At 44.5% G+C, this 17,905-nt stretch overlaps 1 protein-coding gene across 1 annotated transcript; it reads left to right on the forward strand.

Annotated features, from left to right (window-relative positions):
- Window positions 1–14,629: 14,629 nt before the first annotated feature.
- LOC128401760 (cytochrome c oxidase assembly protein COX19) lies at window positions 14,630–17,644 on the forward strand. Its single transcript, XM_053365179.1, has 3 exons — window positions 14,630–14,853; window positions 15,965–16,076; window positions 16,914–17,644. Exons 1-3 carry the CDS (start codon window positions 14,772–14,774, stop codon window positions 16,999–17,001), a joined length of 282 nt encoding a protein of 93 aa, XP_053221154.1. The 5' UTR covers window positions 14,630–14,771; the 3' UTR covers window positions 17,002–17,644.
- The last annotated feature ends 261 nt before the right edge of the window (window positions 17,645–17,905 follow it).

Here is a 17,905-nt window from a genome sequence, read left to right on the forward strand (position 1 = left end):
TTCTTCCCGGCAAGTTTCGCTATCTCTGTGTATTCCATCTGTCTCAATTGCTGATGATGGACTTTCGTTGAAACTTCTTTCCATCTTTAGGTATATACCATTTGGGCAGCTATGGTAGCATACGCAAATAGCTTTTTTTCTTATCTTTGGGCACCTCTTCCTCAATTATACCTAAAAGATAATCTTCTGGTTTTTTTAATAAAAGTTATTTTCAACATTTATAAGTCCATTCCACTCTGACAGCAATGTGCACTCTGTGTATGTGCTATATAAATCCTGTTAAACAAAACAAATATATAACTGTAAAACAATAACATAAAATGGATGGATATTTGAATATAAATATGTGTGTGTGTGTGTGTGTATTGGTTGTTGTTTAGTCGTTTAGTCGTGTCCGACTCTTCGTGACTCCATGGACTAGAGCACACCAGGCACTCCTGTCTTCCACTGCCTCCCGCAGTTTGGTCAAACTCATGCTGGTAGCTTCAAGAACACTGTTCAGCCATCTCGTCCTCTGTCGTCCCCTTCTCCTTGTGCCCTCCATCTTTCCCAACATCAGGGTCTTTTCCAGGAAGTCTTCTCTTCTGGAAGACTTGGGGCTTCCGTTATCACTTTGTGGGTGGATATTGGACTTTTTGTCAGACCGCTCCCAGAGGGTTCGGTTGGGCCCTTATACCTCTAAAATGCTTAAGACTAACATAGGAACACCACAGGGATGCGTACTCAGTCCGCTCCTTTATATTCTCTACACGTACGATTGTGTCGCTGCTCACCCTAGTAATAGGGTTGTCAAATTTGCAGATGACACAACCGTGATTGGGCTCATCCCTGAAAGGGAGGGTGAAACGGACTATAGAGATGAGGTGGAGCGGCTGACAGAGTGGTGCAGAGCTAACAACTTGCTCATAAATACAAGGAAGACAAAGGAGCTTGTGGTGGACTTCAGGAGACAGAAGAGCAATATCCAGCCACTTTTGATTGATGGGGTCTGTGTGGAGAGGGTAACAACGTTCAGATTTTTGGGCATTGAATTACAAGAGGATCTGTCCTGGAGTGTCAACACAAGGGGGCTTGTGAAGAAGGCGCAGCAGAGACTGTACTTTTTGAGAATTCTAAGGAAAAACCATCTTCCGCAGAAACTGCTGCTTGCCTTCTATCACTGTGCCATTGAGAGCGTGCTCACTTATGGCTTATGTGTGTGGTACGGAAGCTGTACTACCCAGGACAGGATGGGGTTGTGCAGAGTCGTTAAGGCAGCAGAGAGCATTGTTGGCTGCCCACTCTCCACCTTAGAGCAGATTTATGCCACAAGGTGCCATAGGAAGGCACTGGACATAGTAAAAGATCCATCGCATCCTGGTCACTGTCTCTTCGAGCTCCTGCCGTCGGGACGGAGATACAGGACGATGAAGACAAGAACGAGCCGTCTTAAGAACAGCTTCTTCTCCAGAGCGATCTCAGCCCTGAATGGGAAGCCTGGACTTTGAAAGTCATCTAATCTTCCTTGCTGTATTATACTGTATTGTTTTAATTAGTGTTTTTATGGAGCAGTCAAGTAATTTCGTTGTCCCTGAGAGGGGGCAATGACAATAAAGATATTTCTATTTCTTTCTTTCTTTCTCATGAGGTGGCCAAAGTATTGGAGCCTCAGCTTCAGGATCTGTCCTTCCAGCGAGCACTCAGGGCTGATTTTCTTAAGAATGGAGAGGTTTGATCTTCTTGCAGCCCATGGGACTCTCAAGAGTCTCCTCCAGCACCATCATTCAAAAGCATCAATTCTTTGGCGAACAGCCTTCTTTATGGTCCAGCTCTCACTTCCATACATCACTACTGGGAAAACCATAGCTTTAACTATACGGACTTTTGTTGGCAAGGTGATGTTCCTGCTTTTTAAGATGCTGTCTAGGTTTGTCATTGCTTTTCTCCCAAGAAACAGGCATCTTTTAATTTCGTGACTATTTTCTTACAATATATATATTTTTAAACATTGGAGATAGAACATAGTCACTGCAGTTGTTTACTTGGGTAACTACAGCGCTGTTGCAGCATCTGGTTTGTGTGAAAGGCCTTAGTGGGAAACAGCAATTTCCTCACTTCCACTGCAGGCATTTGGACTAGAATGATCGTCTAAAATTCTATGATTTCTATGAACTGGACAAATTAATGTAGTGGTGAGCAAGGGGGCATCTAATCGTGCCCCTTTCTAAAAAAAAATTTTTTTGGTGTTTTTTTTTCTTTTTGTAAATCTACCCAACAACAACTACCAGACATTTAGAAGGCATCTGAAGGAAGCCCTGTTTAGGGAAGCTTTTAATAAAAAAAATTTTTTTGTGTTTTTTTTCCTTTTTGTAAATCTACCCAACAACAACTACCAGACATTTAGAAGGCATCTGAAGGAAGCCCTGTTTAGGGAAGCTTTTAATGTTTGATGGACTACTGTATTTTAATATTTTGTTGGAAGCCGCCCAGAGTGGCTGGGGAAGCCCAGCCAGATGGGTGGGGTATAAATGATAAATTATTATTACCCAAGAAAACAACAAAATTGGGATCAAGGGGTTTTCCCAGGACAGTGGAGGGAGGGTGTGCTGTGCCTCATTGGGGTAGTGGTGGTGGAAGTGCTCTAGGAGGAGGGAGGACAAAAAAAATGGGTCAAGAAGGGTTGGGTTGAGAAAGCCTCTCCTCCTTCCAGAGGGGAGGAGTTGTGAGCGGGAGTCGTTTCCCGCATGGTAGGGGGTGTTCCACCCCCTGCGTCTGCTGTCCCGGCTGCTGTGCCACGCCCCCTGGCAACCAACCAATCGGGCGGAAGCTGAGGAGGCGGGGTTTAGCCGCTCAAATGTGGCTGTGGCAGCATTGCCTTCTCATTGCGCTGCTGGGTTTCGTCAGATGATGATCCAGCTGCTCTATTCCCCAGGACAACTTTGTTTTGGTCCAACCTTCTGAAGAGGAGGTTTTGGCGAGGCTCCCATAGCCCTACGGTCATCGACTCACGCTCTGTTGTTTTATCCAATGCCTAAGCCAATACAGTGGTACCTCGGGTTAAGTACTTAATTCGTTCCGGAGGTCCGTTCTTAACCTGAAACTGTTCTTAACCTGAAGCACCACTTTAGCTAATGGGGCCTCCTGCTGCTGCTGCACCGCCGGAGCACGATTTTGTTGGGATACTGCCAGGGAGATAGAATCCATCTGAGCCCCCAAGCTCGGTGCCGGACGATCCATCGACCTCCCGTAGTCAGGCAATACCAGCAATTCAGCGACACTAAGCCTCAGGCTTAGTGCACACTCTGACAGCAGAATTCACACAGCAAGAAGTTGCACAGGCATGAGAGCAGAACATGCATATTTACAGTTTATTAGGCGTTGGTCAGAACAAAGAAATCATGACCGTCTGCTCCCACTGCTCAGGCAAGACAGGCAAAAACGAAACGAAACTTACAACATAAACATCCTGTGAGACAGGAACTTACGCAGGCTGTTATACAAACATCCTGCTCCCTTTTAAGGTGGAACGGAAATATCCTAACATCCTCCCCCTTTCCGTGTAACCAGTAGTACCTGTGGTTCAACCCAATTGCAACCTTTGTGCGTAAACCTTCAGTTGTTCTCTGTTAACAACCTTAGACAACAGATCAGCAGGAATTTCATTTCCTGGCATGTAGGACACCTGAATGAGTCCTTTCTGAATACACTCTCTTGCACGATGTAGCTTAATCTGCAAGTACTTGGTTCTTTGCTTGCAACTCTCTGAGTTCAGCAAAGCCAAACAAGATCTATTGTCTTGATACACTTGTATAGGACATTTCACAGAAACCCCAATGTCCTTAAACAGTTGCATCAACCATTCACAATCCATGAGTGAAAATGACAGAGCATTGAGTTCTGCTTCACAGGAACTTAGGCTAACTGTCGTCTGCTTTTTGCACAACCAGTCAAACAGGCAGTGGTTGTACATGTAGCATACTCCAGAAGTGCTTGTACCATCCGTGGTGTCACTTCCAAAACTTGCATCTGCAAAGATTTCAAGACCTCCAGTCTTCTGACTGGTGAACCTCAGCCTGTAGTGCATAGTCCCTTTCAAATACCGGGCTATGCGCTTCAGAGCTTTCCAATCCTGAACAGTAGGATTGTTAGCATGTCTGCTAAGCAGGTTAGTGCTTACAGCAATGTCAGGTCTCGAACATCTAGCAATGAAATTCAACTTGCCTAGAATGCATCTGTACAGCGTTGTGTCAGAAAACGCTTCAGCAGTACTGTCTACCTGGTAACCTGTCACCATCGGTGTGTCTGCTGGGTTTGCATCAACCAAATTCAACCTGGTTAATACATCAGCAATTTTCTGTGTTTGGTGTACCAGAAAATTACCTGCTTGGTCCCTCTCCACCTGCAGAGAAAGATAGTTGGATACCTCACCAAGATCCTTCATGTCAAAGTGCTCCTTCAGCTGAGCTAGGGTGCTTTGGTAGAAAGCCTGATTCTTCCAAAACATCAGAAGATCATCAACAAAACATAAACAATACAGTTTGTTTTGCCCCTCCTCCTTGACAAACACACATGGATCAGCTTTGCCCTGGTGAAAACCTAGAGAAAGCAACGTTTCAGTGAGTTTTGTGTTCCAACACCTGGCACTCTGCTTGAGACCATATAAGGATTTCCGCAGTTTACAGACCATTCCCTTCTGTATCTGCATCCCGTCAGGTGGAAGCATGTACAGCTCCTCCCCCAAAATCCCGTACAAAAAAGCTGTATTTATGTCATGATGGGAAACACGCAGTTTCTCCTCCGCAGCGATCTTGAGCATCAGCCGAATGCTCTCATATTTGACCGTGGGTGAGTAGGTCTCGTGGTAATCCTGCCCTGGTACCTGTGAAAAACCTCTGGCAACCAATCTGGCTTTGTGTCTGACAACCTTGCCATTCTGGTCTGTCTTGGCCTTGAAGACCCATTTGCTGCCAACCAGTCTCATTCCTGGGACTACCGGTACCAGTTCCCAAGTCTGGTTCCTGTTTAAGGAATCAACTTCAGCCTTCATGGCATTAAGCCAAGGCTCAGCATCTTTAGAGGTTAACTCCTGGACCTCTTTGAAGCTTGAAGGTTCCCACACCTTCTCTGAGCTACTAAGAACAGCAGTTGCCATCTTAGCAAACTCATCAGCAAATCTCTTTGGAGGTTTGCCTTTGGTCGCCCTTTCAGACCTGCGAACCAGACGCAAGTCTTCTGGACTCATCTCCTCTTTCTTAGGAGAAAAATGACCAATGGTGAACAGTGGTTCTTCCAGTTCATTGTCAGACTCATCAGATGGTCTGACTGAGGCCTTTGCGCTCTTGTAGTCTGCTGTGTCATCACTGTCACTGACAGCAGCAGCTGCGCCGCCCACTGAACTGGAATCCGAACTCTGATCATCATCATCATCATCATCATCATCATCATCCTCAGTTTCCTCAGCTTTCTCAGCATGATCTGCTTTCTTCACATCACCTTCATCCTCCTCTGGGTAACTCTGGAAAATTCCCACATTTTCCCCCCACTTAGGATTGTACTCAACACTCCTTGTGAACTTTATGGATTTAGAGTTAGTCATCCATACCCTGTATGCACCTTTTTCGTACCCCATGAACAAACCATGTGCCCCACGCTTCCCAAGCTTGTTGCTTTGTGGGGTGTGTACCCACATGTCAGAACCAAAGATTCTCAAGTGCTTGGTGTTAGGTTTCTTACCAAACATTTTCTCATAGGGAGTGCAGCCAATAGGTGATGACAGTCTGCGATTAAAACTGTAAACAAAATTCGAGAGAGCCTCCCCCCAAAACTTCTCAGGGAGGTTGGCATCATGCAACAAGGTTTTTATTCCTTGCAGCAACGTTTGATTTGCTCTCTCCGCAAGCCCATTCATCCATGGCGATCTGGGCGTTGACAAGTCATGCTGGATTCCCTTCTCAGTCAGGAAAGCTTCAAACTGCTGAGAAGTGAATTCCCCGCCTCGATCAGTAAACAGACAACCAATACGTTTACCATGAGCATTCTCCAACCAAGCACAGAATGCCTTGAACTTAGGAAATGCTTGCGATTTCTGCTCGAGCATAAACACATGAATGTACCTGGAAAAAGAATCAATTAGAACCATGAAGTACCTTGCTCTTCCCAAAGAGGGCGCTAGAGGACCTACCAGGTCTGCGTGAACTAGCTGGTAGGGTTTGGAAGCCTGCCTGCTAGACTCCTTGCCTTTTGGAGCAACCTTCACCTTGTTCTCTGCACAAGATACACATTTCATGTGAAATTTGCAAGGTTTGATGTCCAAACCTTCAACCAACTCAGGCATCTTGGCTAGCGCTTGCCAAGAGAGGTGACAAAATCTGCGATGTGCATCGTGAATGCATCCTGCATGAAGAACCTTGTTAGTTTGTGCAACACAACAAGTATCAGCATTAGACACAGCAACATCATCATAAGTTAGACAGAACAAACCATCCAACAACTTTGCATGCAAAAAGTCCTCTTTGCCTTTTCTGATGACACAGACAGTCCTCTTGAAGGTAATTTCAAAACCACGCCGATTTAGCTGTGGGACACTAAGCAAATTGTCCGCAGCTCCTGGAACAAAAAGTACATTACTAATGGTAGTATGCAGACTTTCAAGCTTCACAGTCCCAACTCCTGCAGCTTGCAAAGTCCTTCCATCAGCCAGGTGGATCTCTCCATCTTGAGGTGTGAAGGAGATGAACAGATGGCGGTCTTTGGTGATATGGCGCGTGCAGCCTGAATCCACAATAAACCTGGCTTTGGCTTTTGCCTTTGGTGAAGCAGTGCCAGCAAACAAAACCTTGTTTTCCACTGGCGTGGGCTTTTGCTGCTTGCCCCCCTGCTCCTGGCCATCAGACTTGCCTTTAGCCTTTGGTGAAGCTGTGCCAGCAAACAAAACCTTGTTTTCCACTGGCGTGGGCTTTTGCTGCTTGCCCCCCCGCTCCTGGCCATCAGACTTGCCTTTAGCCTTTGGTGAAGCTGTGCCAGCAAACAAAGCCTTGTTTTCCACTGGCGAGGGCTTTTCACCCCCCTTCTGCTTCGGGCCATCTGCAGGCTTTCGTCTCTGTTTACTTCTGGCCTTCCGGCCTCTGCAAAGTTGACCTTGGCTCCCATGGGAAACAGAGCTCTCAGCTGCCGACTCCTTGGCTCCCCCTGGAGGCTGGAATGCTGCCTGGGATGACATCACAGTCAGCTCCCCCTGCACCTTGCAACCGGTGCCCTCGGCATCTCTGCATTCACTCGCATTCTGGGAAACAGCCAGGACCTCCGACGCAGTCAAACTCTGGGCTGGGATGACTGGCAGATGGGCTATCTTCAAAGCATTCCACATCTGACGTGCAGTCGTGTTGCCAGCTAGCGTAGCAATTTCCTCCAGAGAGACGGACAAGACTATTACGTCTATGGCTCTCGAATTCTGAGCCTCCCATCTCCCTGTCAGAGGAACTGGAGGGGCTTCACTGACAGTTTGCCAGACTCCAAACTGACGCAGCAAACTCTCACACCATTTAGCCCAGGTCTCATAATTGTCCCGATTTAACTTTGGACACTCAGCAGCTTCAGAGGCTTGGAAAAACTCCATTCCACCTCTTAACGCCAGCCGTGAGTCGTCTTCACTTCAGAGACTCCTTATCTTGGCACCCATAAATCACGAAGCCTGCTTGGCTCGGTTCCCAGGCCAATTAGGCCAGCCGGACATCAAAGAGGCTGCCGCGGCAACAGAAAAGCCTCTGCTTTTGCTTTTCCCACACATACCTCAGCAGTCTGTCGCAGTCTTACTCTCCTGCAAGTGCCGTGAATCTGGGCCCGAAACCTGTTGTTGGGATACTGCCAGGGAGATAGAATCCATCTGAGCCCCCAGCTCGGTGCCGGACGATCCATCGACCTCCCTTAGTCACGCAGTATCTAGCAGTTATAGCGACACGAAGCCTCAAGAAAAGATAGCCACATTCTTGGACTTGTGCACACTCTATCAGCTAGATACTGCGTGACTAAGGGAGGTCGATGGATCGTCCGGCACCGAGCTGGGGGCTCAGATGGATTCTATCTCCCTGGCAGTATCCCAACAGATTTCTGTTCTTATCCTGAAGCAAAGTTTTTAACCTGAAGCACAATTTCTGGGTTAGCGGAGTGTGTAACCTGAAGCGTATGTAACCTGAAGCGTATGTAACCCAAGGTACCACTGTACCACTCACATGCTGTAATCAATAAAGTTGTGGCCTTTTTTAGCCAATTAACCTAATATACTGCGTCCTTGTGTCTTTCTTATCCTCAAGCGGGTGGCGGGTCCTTGACTCACAAATGTTTTCATCTGAGGAATGTTGGAGGGGAAATTCTTATGGAAAGAGAAGCACGGATGTGTGACTGCTCAAGAGGCTCACCTGCACCTCTGCATTCTAGCTGTGAATGTAGTATCCGGAATACTGCAGTCAGCAACAGTGTCTGGGTGGCAATCAGGAAAATGTTTGGAAAAATCCAGCCGAATAGCAGCCCATAGCAGCAGTGCCATTTTTGCTGGAAAAGCTCAACAAGTTTGGAGAAAACTGGAAAAAAAAAGGTTAACAGCTTTTGCCAAAAAGGAAAAAGATTTTTTTTTTAAATTTGGCAACCCTAGTGTTTCCTCCTGCTTGTTTCCTTCCTCGTGTTATTGCCCAAAGTAATAACCAGCCAAATTTCAAAGTGCTAATTGCATTCTATACCGTAGAAAACAATCAGTTGCTTAGAAACCCCAAAAAAATTCATTACTCATGCTTTGCAGGAACAACATAATTAAGACCTCAGATTTCAAGATGCCTAATCCGATGGTTATGTAACTAAACTGGGTGTACTTTTCCATTTACAGTTTCAAATTCTAGAGTGGGAAAGGATTAAGGAGCACAAACAACAGGTTGCCTTGAGCGGCAGTGATATTTTTGCAACGATTACCTTATGATCTGGACGCGCAAGAGAGCATCTAAGTACTGTACTTCCCTGCTCATTGAAATCTCTTACTGACCATCTTTTGATGGATCTGATGTCTACTAAGTTTACAATCACCGCAGAACAGGCATGTTCAGTTTGCCCCACCCACTTACCCCAAGTTTGGATCTACTTTCTGCTGCTGCGCATAACGTATGGGAGCAAGGTCCTTAACATATATATTAAATTTTAGGAAACATGAGGAGAAATAAATAAATATTACAGCTATCAAAACAATATTACACACTTCAAAGAAACAAGTTGACTGCCTTCTAATAAAGTACGAAAGAGCAACCCGAAAGTGCTCAACCTGAAGCAACTTCAACCCGAGGTATGACTGTATTAAGAAAAAGAAGCTCATGGACATGCCTATAAATCATCAGGCTTTCTTGTAACTGAAATGTGTCGGTATGCAGCTGGCTGCAGCTCATCTTGCAACAGATCCCAGCAAGTTAAAATGAGGTAGTATCAGTATCAAACTTTATTTCGGTCCCAGGCCAGCATAAGATAAAACATACAGATAAACTGAACACATAAAACTTAAAACATAAAACACATAAAACTAGCAACTGAGTATGTAACACATTTCCCTGTTGTCTGGAAACTATCCTTAATAGTTAAGGGAGCAAGACCACATGGGAGGAAGGATAGTCTCAGCCAATAATTCAGTGTGGCAAGCAATACTCTGGCCTCGATACTTACGAATCCAGCTTTGAGATGTATGGTAGCATTGGAGACGTGTTTAGGTACTTGTAGGGTTGATCTTAAGAACTTAGATGAGACAAAAGTGTTATGTACTGAAGTTCTCACCCTGGGCCAGCAGGGAGATACTGTAGATAGTTTTCACTCAGGTTCACATATGCAAATAAGGGATTCAAAGTGACGTTCAGTGGTTGGATGGTTACAGAAAATGGTTACTGTTGCATTCTGGTGGAGCTCTATATAAGCAGGCTGGCTAAACCCTTCAGTTCAGTTCTGTTCTGGCCTGTGAATAAACAAAAGCTGTTTGAAGAATCGCTGTGTCATCTGATATGTTCACCCACAACAAAAAGGATCCTATGCACATGTTTGTGAAAATGAAGCTCCTCTACACACAGTGGGGGCTGACTCAGAAGTAAACATGCGCAGGACTGCATGGCACTGAACTCTTCAGTCTGTTAAGTACCTTGGGCCATCTTTTCTTTTTTCTTTTTTAAAAACCCAGTCAAATCAGAACTAAGTTTTTCTTGGAAGAACATTTTGTTCAAAATGCCAGCGGTAATAAATCACCAAATACAGTTCCCGTATGAGTATACCAACCGCAGGGCTTATTATGCAATGAACAGAACAAAGTAAAGGCATGCCCAGGTGATTTTATGGCATTTCACACCTTCGCAGGGAAAGCTGCCGAAACACCTGCTTTTCTGCAACTGTTTTATCCCATGTATATTCAACCCTGCTTCCCAGGAGCTACAGGCAACCAGTGTCTCACAACAACCAGTGGTGTCCGGTGCCCCTTGAGACAGAAAGGGCAGAAGGCGGAGAGAGGTCAAAAGTAGAGCCAGTGAAAGGCATTACTAAGTCATCTGGCTCCAACGTGCTCCCACTGCTGGTGTTTGAAGCAGTGTACACAGGATGTTAGCCACATCCACATCTGTCCTGTAGTTTCTTGAGAAAACCTGCTGTTGGATGCATTGTCTCTTAAACCAGCTCCCATCCGATTTGAACACGCAAACCACACTCATTTTGCAATTAACCTCAGGTGCATACATTTGAGGCAGCCATTGCGCATGCGCAGATGATGGCACATGCACAGGTGAGAGCTTCACTAAATAGAGGTGGTGTGGGGTAGTGAAGCCACAGGGAAATCAAATAGGCAATGCTCATTAGGTGAAGACACCTCCACCATACCCTCCAACATTTCTTCGATGAAAATAGGGGTGTCCCATTCCATAATGATCATTTTGCTATTTACACCCCACACATCTGACTGTGTTACCCCAGCCACTCTGGGCAGCTTCCAACACATAATAAAACATTAAACCTTAAAAAAAAAACCCTCCCTATACAGGATTGCCTTCAGATGGCTTGGAGGTCCGTTACCTCCATACCCTCCGACATTTCTCCAATGAAAATAGAGACATCCTAAGGAAAAGTGGGACATTCCGGGATCAAAGCAGAAACCGGGATGGATTCTCTAAATCAGGGACATCCCTGGAAAATAGGGCCACTTGGAGGGTCTGCTCCACCCCCTTTCTGGCGTGTACAGCAGCGTGCAAATGTGACTTGAAATGCAACAGCGGAGAACTGCCTGTGTTTTAAGCTGCCAACACTTGTTGTTTAGTCGTTTAGTCGTGTCCGACTCTTCGTGACCCCCTGGACCAGAGCACGCCAGGCACCTCTGTCCTCCACTACCTCCCGCAGTTTGGTCAAACTCATGCTGGTAACCTCGAAAACACTATCCAACCATCTCGTCCTCTGTCGCCCCCTTCTCCTTCTGCCCTCCATCTTTCCCAGCATCAGTGTCTTCTCCAGGGAGTCTTCTCTTCTCATGAGGTGGCCAAAGTACTGGAGCCTCAGCTTCACGATCTGTCCTTCCAGTGAGCACTCAGGGCTGATTTCATTAAGAGTGGATGCGTTTGATCTTCTTGCAGTCCATGGGACTCTCAAGAGTCTTCTCCAGCACCATAATTCAAAAGCATCAATTCTTCGGCGATCAGCCTTCTTTATGGTCCAGCTCTCACTTCCATACATCACTACTGGGAAAACCATGGCTTTAACTATACGGACCTTTGTTGGCAAGGTGCTCTACTTCTCAAGATGCTGTCTAGGCCTGTCATTGCCCTTCTCCCAAGAAGCAGGCGTCTTTTAATTTCGTGGCTGCTGTCACCATCTGCAGTGATCATGGAGCCCAAGAAAGTACCGTATTTTTCGCTCTATAACACGCACCCGACCATAACACGCACGTAGTTTTGAGAGGAGGAAAATCTGTAGGCATGCCACCCTTAGGCATTCCCTCCATAACACGCACAGACATTTCCCCTTACTTTCTAGGAGGAAAAAAGTGAGTGTTATGGTGCAAAAAATACGGTAAAATCTCTCACTGCCTCCATTTCTTCCCCTTCTATTTGCCAGGAGGTGATGGGACCAGTGGCCATGATCTTCGTTTTTTTGATGTTGAGCCTCAGACCATGTTTTGCGCTCTCCTCTTTCACCCTCATTAAAAGGTTCTTTAATTCCTCCTCACTTTCTGCCATCAAGGTTGTGTCATCTGCATATCTGAGGTTGTTGATATTTCTTCCGGCAATCTTAATTCCAGCTTGGGATTCATCCAGCCCAGCCTTTCGCATGATGTATTCTGCATATAAATTAAATAAGCAGGGAGATAAAATACAGCCTTGTCATACTCCTTTCCCAATTTTGAACCAATCAGTTGTTCCATATCCAGTTCTGACTGTAGCTTCTTGTCCCACATAGAGATTTCTCAGGAGACAGATGAGGTGATCAGGCACTCCCATTTCTTTAAGAACTTGCCATAGTTTGCTGTGGTCGACACAGTCAAAGGCTTTTGCATAGTCAATGAAGCAGAAGTAGATGTCTTTCTGGAACTCTCTAGCTTTCTCCATAATCCAGCGCATGTTTGCAATTTGGTCTCTGGTTCCTCTGCCTCTTCTAAATCCAGCTTGCACTTCTGGGAGTTCTCGATCCACATACTGTTTGAGCCTTCCTTGTAGAATTTTAAGCATAACCTTGCTAGCGTGTGAAATGAGTGCAATTGTGCGGTAGTTGGAGCATTCTTTGGCACTGCCCTTCTTTGGGATTGGGATGTAGACTGATCTTCTCCAATCTTCTGGCCACTGCTGAGTTTTCCAAATTTGCTGGCATATTGAGTGTAGCACCTTAACAGCATCATCTTTTAAAATTTTAAATAGTTCAGCTGGAATACCATCACTTCCACTGGCCTTGTTATTCGCAGTGCTTTTTAAGGCCCATTTGACTTCACTTTCCAGGATGTCTGGCTCAAGGTCAGCAACCACACTACCTGGGGTGTACGAGACATCCATATCTTTCTGGTATAATTCCTCTGTGTATTCTTGCCACCTCTTCTTGATGTCTTCTGCTTCTGTTAGGTCCTTACCACTTTTGTCCTTTATTATGGTAATCTTTGTACGAAATGTTCCTTTCATATCTCCAATTTTCTTGAACAGATCTCTGGTTCTTCCCATTCTGTTGTTTTCCTCTATTTGTTTGCATTGCTCGTTTAAGAAGGCCTTCTTGTCTCTCCTTGCTATTCTTTGGAAATCTGCATTCAATTTCCTGTATCTTTCACTATCTCCCTCGAATTCAGTTCGGATGACCATCACATCTACTACTGTGGGCAAGAAACCCGTAAAAGAAATGGAGTGGCCCTCATAGTCAACAAAAGAGTGGCGAAAGCTGTACTGGGATGCAATCTCAAAAATGATAGAATGATCTCGATAAGAATCCAAGGCAGACCTTTTAACATCACAGTAATCCAAGTTTATGCACCAACTACTGGTGCTGAAGAAACTGAAATTGACCAATTCTATGAAGACTTACAACACCTTATAGAAGTGACACCAAAGAAGGATGTTCTTCTCATTATAGGGGATTGGAAAGTAGGGAGGCAAGAGATAAAAGGAACAACTGGCAAGTTTGGCCTTGGAGATCAAAACGAAGCAGGGCAAAGGCTAATAGAGTTCTGTCAAGAGAACAAGCTGGTCATCACAAACACGCTTTTCCAACAACACAAGAGACGACTCTACACATGGACATCACCAGATGGGCAGTATCGAAATCAGATTGATTATATTCTCTGCAGCCAAAGATGGAGAAGCTCTATACAGTCAGCAAAAACAAGACCTGGAGCTGACTGTGGCTCAGATCATCAGCTTCTTATAGCAAAATTCAAGCTTAAACTGAAGAAAGTAGGAAAAACCACTGGGCCGGTAAGATACAATCTAAGTCAAATCCCTTATGAATACACAGTGGAAGTGACGAACAGGTTTAAGGATTTAGATTTGGTGGACAGAATGCCTGAAGAACTATGGATGGAGGCTCGTAACATTGTACAGGAGGCAGCAACGAAAACCATCCCAATGAAAAGGAAATGCCAACACTTAAATCTATGTTTTGAAAAAAAGCCACCTTCTGCTTGAACAAGTATCCAGCTGAAGGACTGGAACTAGCTGAAGCACAAGTAGGGCATGTTTTCTTCTGAAGGTTTAAGATAATGTTTTCTCATTGTTAACTTTGCTGTGGTAAATGTGTAGTCGACCTCCTTTAAGATAATGTTTTCGTTCCTTGTTGATTGTGTGACTTTGCAAGTTTTATATTTGACTTTCTTCAATAATGTTTTGTTCTGGATCGTCTTATCTGATGTTTTGATGTAGGTAGGTTGCAAACCGCTTGGAGATTTATTTATTTTCTAAAGAATTATAAAGCGGTATAGATTTCTTGGAATGGAAGAAATCACATCTTCCAGTTTCAGTCTGAAGGCGCAATTAAGACTGGTTAGTCTCTGAAATATCGCAAGGCTCCTCTGCTTTCTGCAAAGGACATATTTATCAATAAATAAAATAAGATTTAAAAATGCCAGCTCCATGCCGACCTGGGGCTGAAGGAGGCGGGGCTAACTGCTCGACTCCTCCTCGCCCGATCAGCTCTGCTCTCGTTTCTTCTGGCCTGGCTCGGCGCTCCACTCCACAACCTGGGGCTTGACAACACGGAGATCCCGGAAGTGAGGCGAAGGTTCGGTCAGAGGCGCTGCGGCTGCGTCGGGTCTTCGGCGAGTCGTCGCCATGTCTACGGCTATGAACTTCGGGACGAAAAGCTTCAAGCCGAGGCCGCCGGACAAAGGCGCATTCCCTCTGGATCATTTCGGTGAGAAGGTTTCCCCCCCCGCCCCGGCAACCGTCCATCCCCTCGACTGCGCATGTGCGATTCCTCCACCGACCATAGAGAGGACGTTGGGTGGGGGAGAGAAAGTACGACAGGCATTTCCGGCCTAAAAGCGAACTCCCAAGTACATATAGTGAATAAGGGCGCTTGCCATAGATGCGCAAGGGATAGAGCGGTACAGCTGTGAACCTATAGAAATGATAGTTTTCCGTTAGCAGAACCTGTCATGGGCCCCTTAGGGGAGGGGAACTTTTGACGATCGTGCCGCTGATGGACTATAACTCCCATCATCCTTGGTGGAGGCCATGCTGGCTAGGGCTGATGGGAGTTGGAGTCCCACAACACCTGGGGGCGCATTTTTCGCCATAAAAATGGAAGGGGAGGGGTGAAAATCAATGATTTTTAAAGCTCCACCTCCAGCACAAGAATTGACACTGGGACCAGTAAGAGAGGCAGCAGAATATTATTTATTTATTTCTATTGCATTTTTTTTATTTATCTTATTTCGTAAAATTTATGCACCATTTGATTTTATAAAACAGACAAACCACAATGTGGTGTACAAAAATATAAGACAACAGAATCAAGAAAAAAATTACAAGCCTATTTTAAAACACACACACACACACACATATATATATATTTCTTTTTGCGAGGAGCTCAAGGTGGCGTTTGTAGTTCTCCCCCTCTGTAAGGATATCATCTGCACTGTACATATAAAGCAATAGCATAAGAACAGCCTGCTAGATTGAGCCAATGCCACTATAGATTTAAAGCAGCATCACACCACTTAAATAGTCATGGCTTCCCCCAAAGAATCCTGAGAACTGCTAATGAATTCTAAATCAGCAACTTCACACTGAATTCCCCCTTTGAAACTCTTTTTTTTCTTGGAGCTTAGTGACCTGAAGGTTTGCTGGCACCTCGGTGGTTTCAAGGTGTCCCCCCGCCTACTGCATGACGTTCTCATGCTGAGCCACAGCAGCCAGCCTGTCCTTTGAATAGCGCTATTGTTTTGTCTTACTCTTAATTCCATGTCTGTTTCTTTTCATGCCTCCTGTTTCAAAAAATGTGCTTTCCCTCTGTCGAACAGGTGAATGTACAGCTTTCAAAGAAAAATTCATGAAGTGTCTGAGGGAGAACAGCTTTGAGAATGCATTGTGCAGGCAGGAATCAAAGGAATATTTAGAATGCAGAATGGAGAGGCAAGTGCATTCTTATTTGCAACACTTCACTTAAGCTAATGGATATTTGCTCTCAATTTGCCAGAGACAACTTATGCTGGGCTGTCAGTCCACGGTGGATTTTTGGCTCCACAAACCACTGCTTCATTTTTGAAATCTGTAAAATTACAGTACTTAATTCCCCTTGCCCTCTTTTCTTTTCTCCTCCTCCCCCCCTCCTCCTTTTCCTCCTCCTCCTCTTCTTCTTTTTTGCTGACAGTGAGTCCACATCCACCCCATACATTTAAAGCACCGTTGTACCCCTTTAACAGTCACTGCTTTCCCCAAGAATCATGGGAACTGTAGTTTGTTAAGGGTTTTGAGAGTTTTTAGGAGACCACATGTTTCCCTCCCAGAGCTACAGTTTCCTGAGAAGAACAATTGATTGTTAAATCAATTTGTAGTTTTTGATCTGACTTTGTATAAAGTAGCTTCCTATGTCCCTGTGTTTCTAGGGCAGCTGAGTGGTCCAATGGACTAGAAAACTGTTGTTGTTTTTAAAAGGAAAACTGACATCCTTGGCAATTCCCTTTTGTGAGCTCCTGTGCATTCTTAAGCAACCACTGCCCACATATTTTCAAGCATATTTTTATATCCATAAGCCAGGAACCTTCCTTTAAAAGAAAGCAAACCCTTAATTATACAAATTCTTTGCCAGGGGTTCCTCTGCAGTCCTGTAGAATCATGTGAATCTTCTGGGTTTTTTATTTTTTATTTGATTTTAAGGGGCACAAAATTATTCAGGAAATGAAATTGCTAAGCATGCCAATTTCAAGTTTAATGCTTTTCAAATTGTTTTTTGTTTGCTTGTTTGTTTAGACAACTTATGGCCAAAGAACCATTGGCAAAATTGGGATTTAAAGACCTAATAGAAGAAAAATCAGAAACCCAACAGGAGACATTGTGATGAAGAGAAAGAGAATCCTGACCTTTTCCTATAGAAAGGAGCAAATCTGCTGTGGTACATATTGTACATTTCAGATCCTATCTTGATATGAAGTGCTCCTTGGAAGAAGCTGTTGCCAAGTAGAAGATTTACAGTGCAATCTTGTACACTTACCTACTCAGCAGTAAATCTCACTGAGTTTAATAGGGCTTACTCACAAGTAAAGGAATCGGATTGTTGTGATGCTATCCCCACCCAGTTAGTCACAGTGAACTCAGTGAGTTTTTCTTCTAAGGACATGTACGTGCTGTTAGTGTGGGGAAGGAAATATTCCTTGGATATTCAAATTTGGACTATAAGCTCCCAATACTTGCTTTAGGAAAAGCTTTGTTTTGGCGATTCTGGCAGACAGATTCAGCCCACCAGCCCTGGTTCTGTCCAGCACAGAACTCATTGCACTGTGCATTGGGTTCAGCTTCTCTTCTTACAATTGGTATAAATAATAAATTATTATTATAAATTATTATTATTTGAGAGAAATGCTTCCTAGGATCTTAAGTGTATTTGCTTAGAAACACGGTGTGCTGAAATTATACACCAGGACTTTTGCATCCAAGTGAAGCCTTAGGATAGGTATGTAAATAAATAATGTTTTTGAATCAGATTGTTTCTGATCATTTCATTCCTAAATCCAGCCCTCCTCTCCATCTCTTTCAGTTTCAGTTATGAAAATAGTTCTCATCAGAAGTGAGAATATTTGGCTGCCCTTTTGTCCTAGACCTCAATCTTTTGGCAACACAGAATTAATTCAGTAAAAAGGAACTCTGTTGCCGCTTTCAGAAATGCATGTGCCTGTTTTGAGATTTTTTTGTTGTTGCTGTCTTAAAACAGAAAGAAAATGCAGTGAGTTCTAGTACATTGGTAA

Source organism: Podarcis raffonei, chromosome 14, assembly GCF_027172205.1.
Source record: "Podarcis raffonei isolate rPodRaf1 chromosome 14, rPodRaf1.pri, whole genome shotgun sequence".
Taxonomy (NCBI): Eukaryota; Metazoa; Chordata; class Lepidosauria; order Squamata; family Lacertidae; genus Podarcis; species Podarcis raffonei.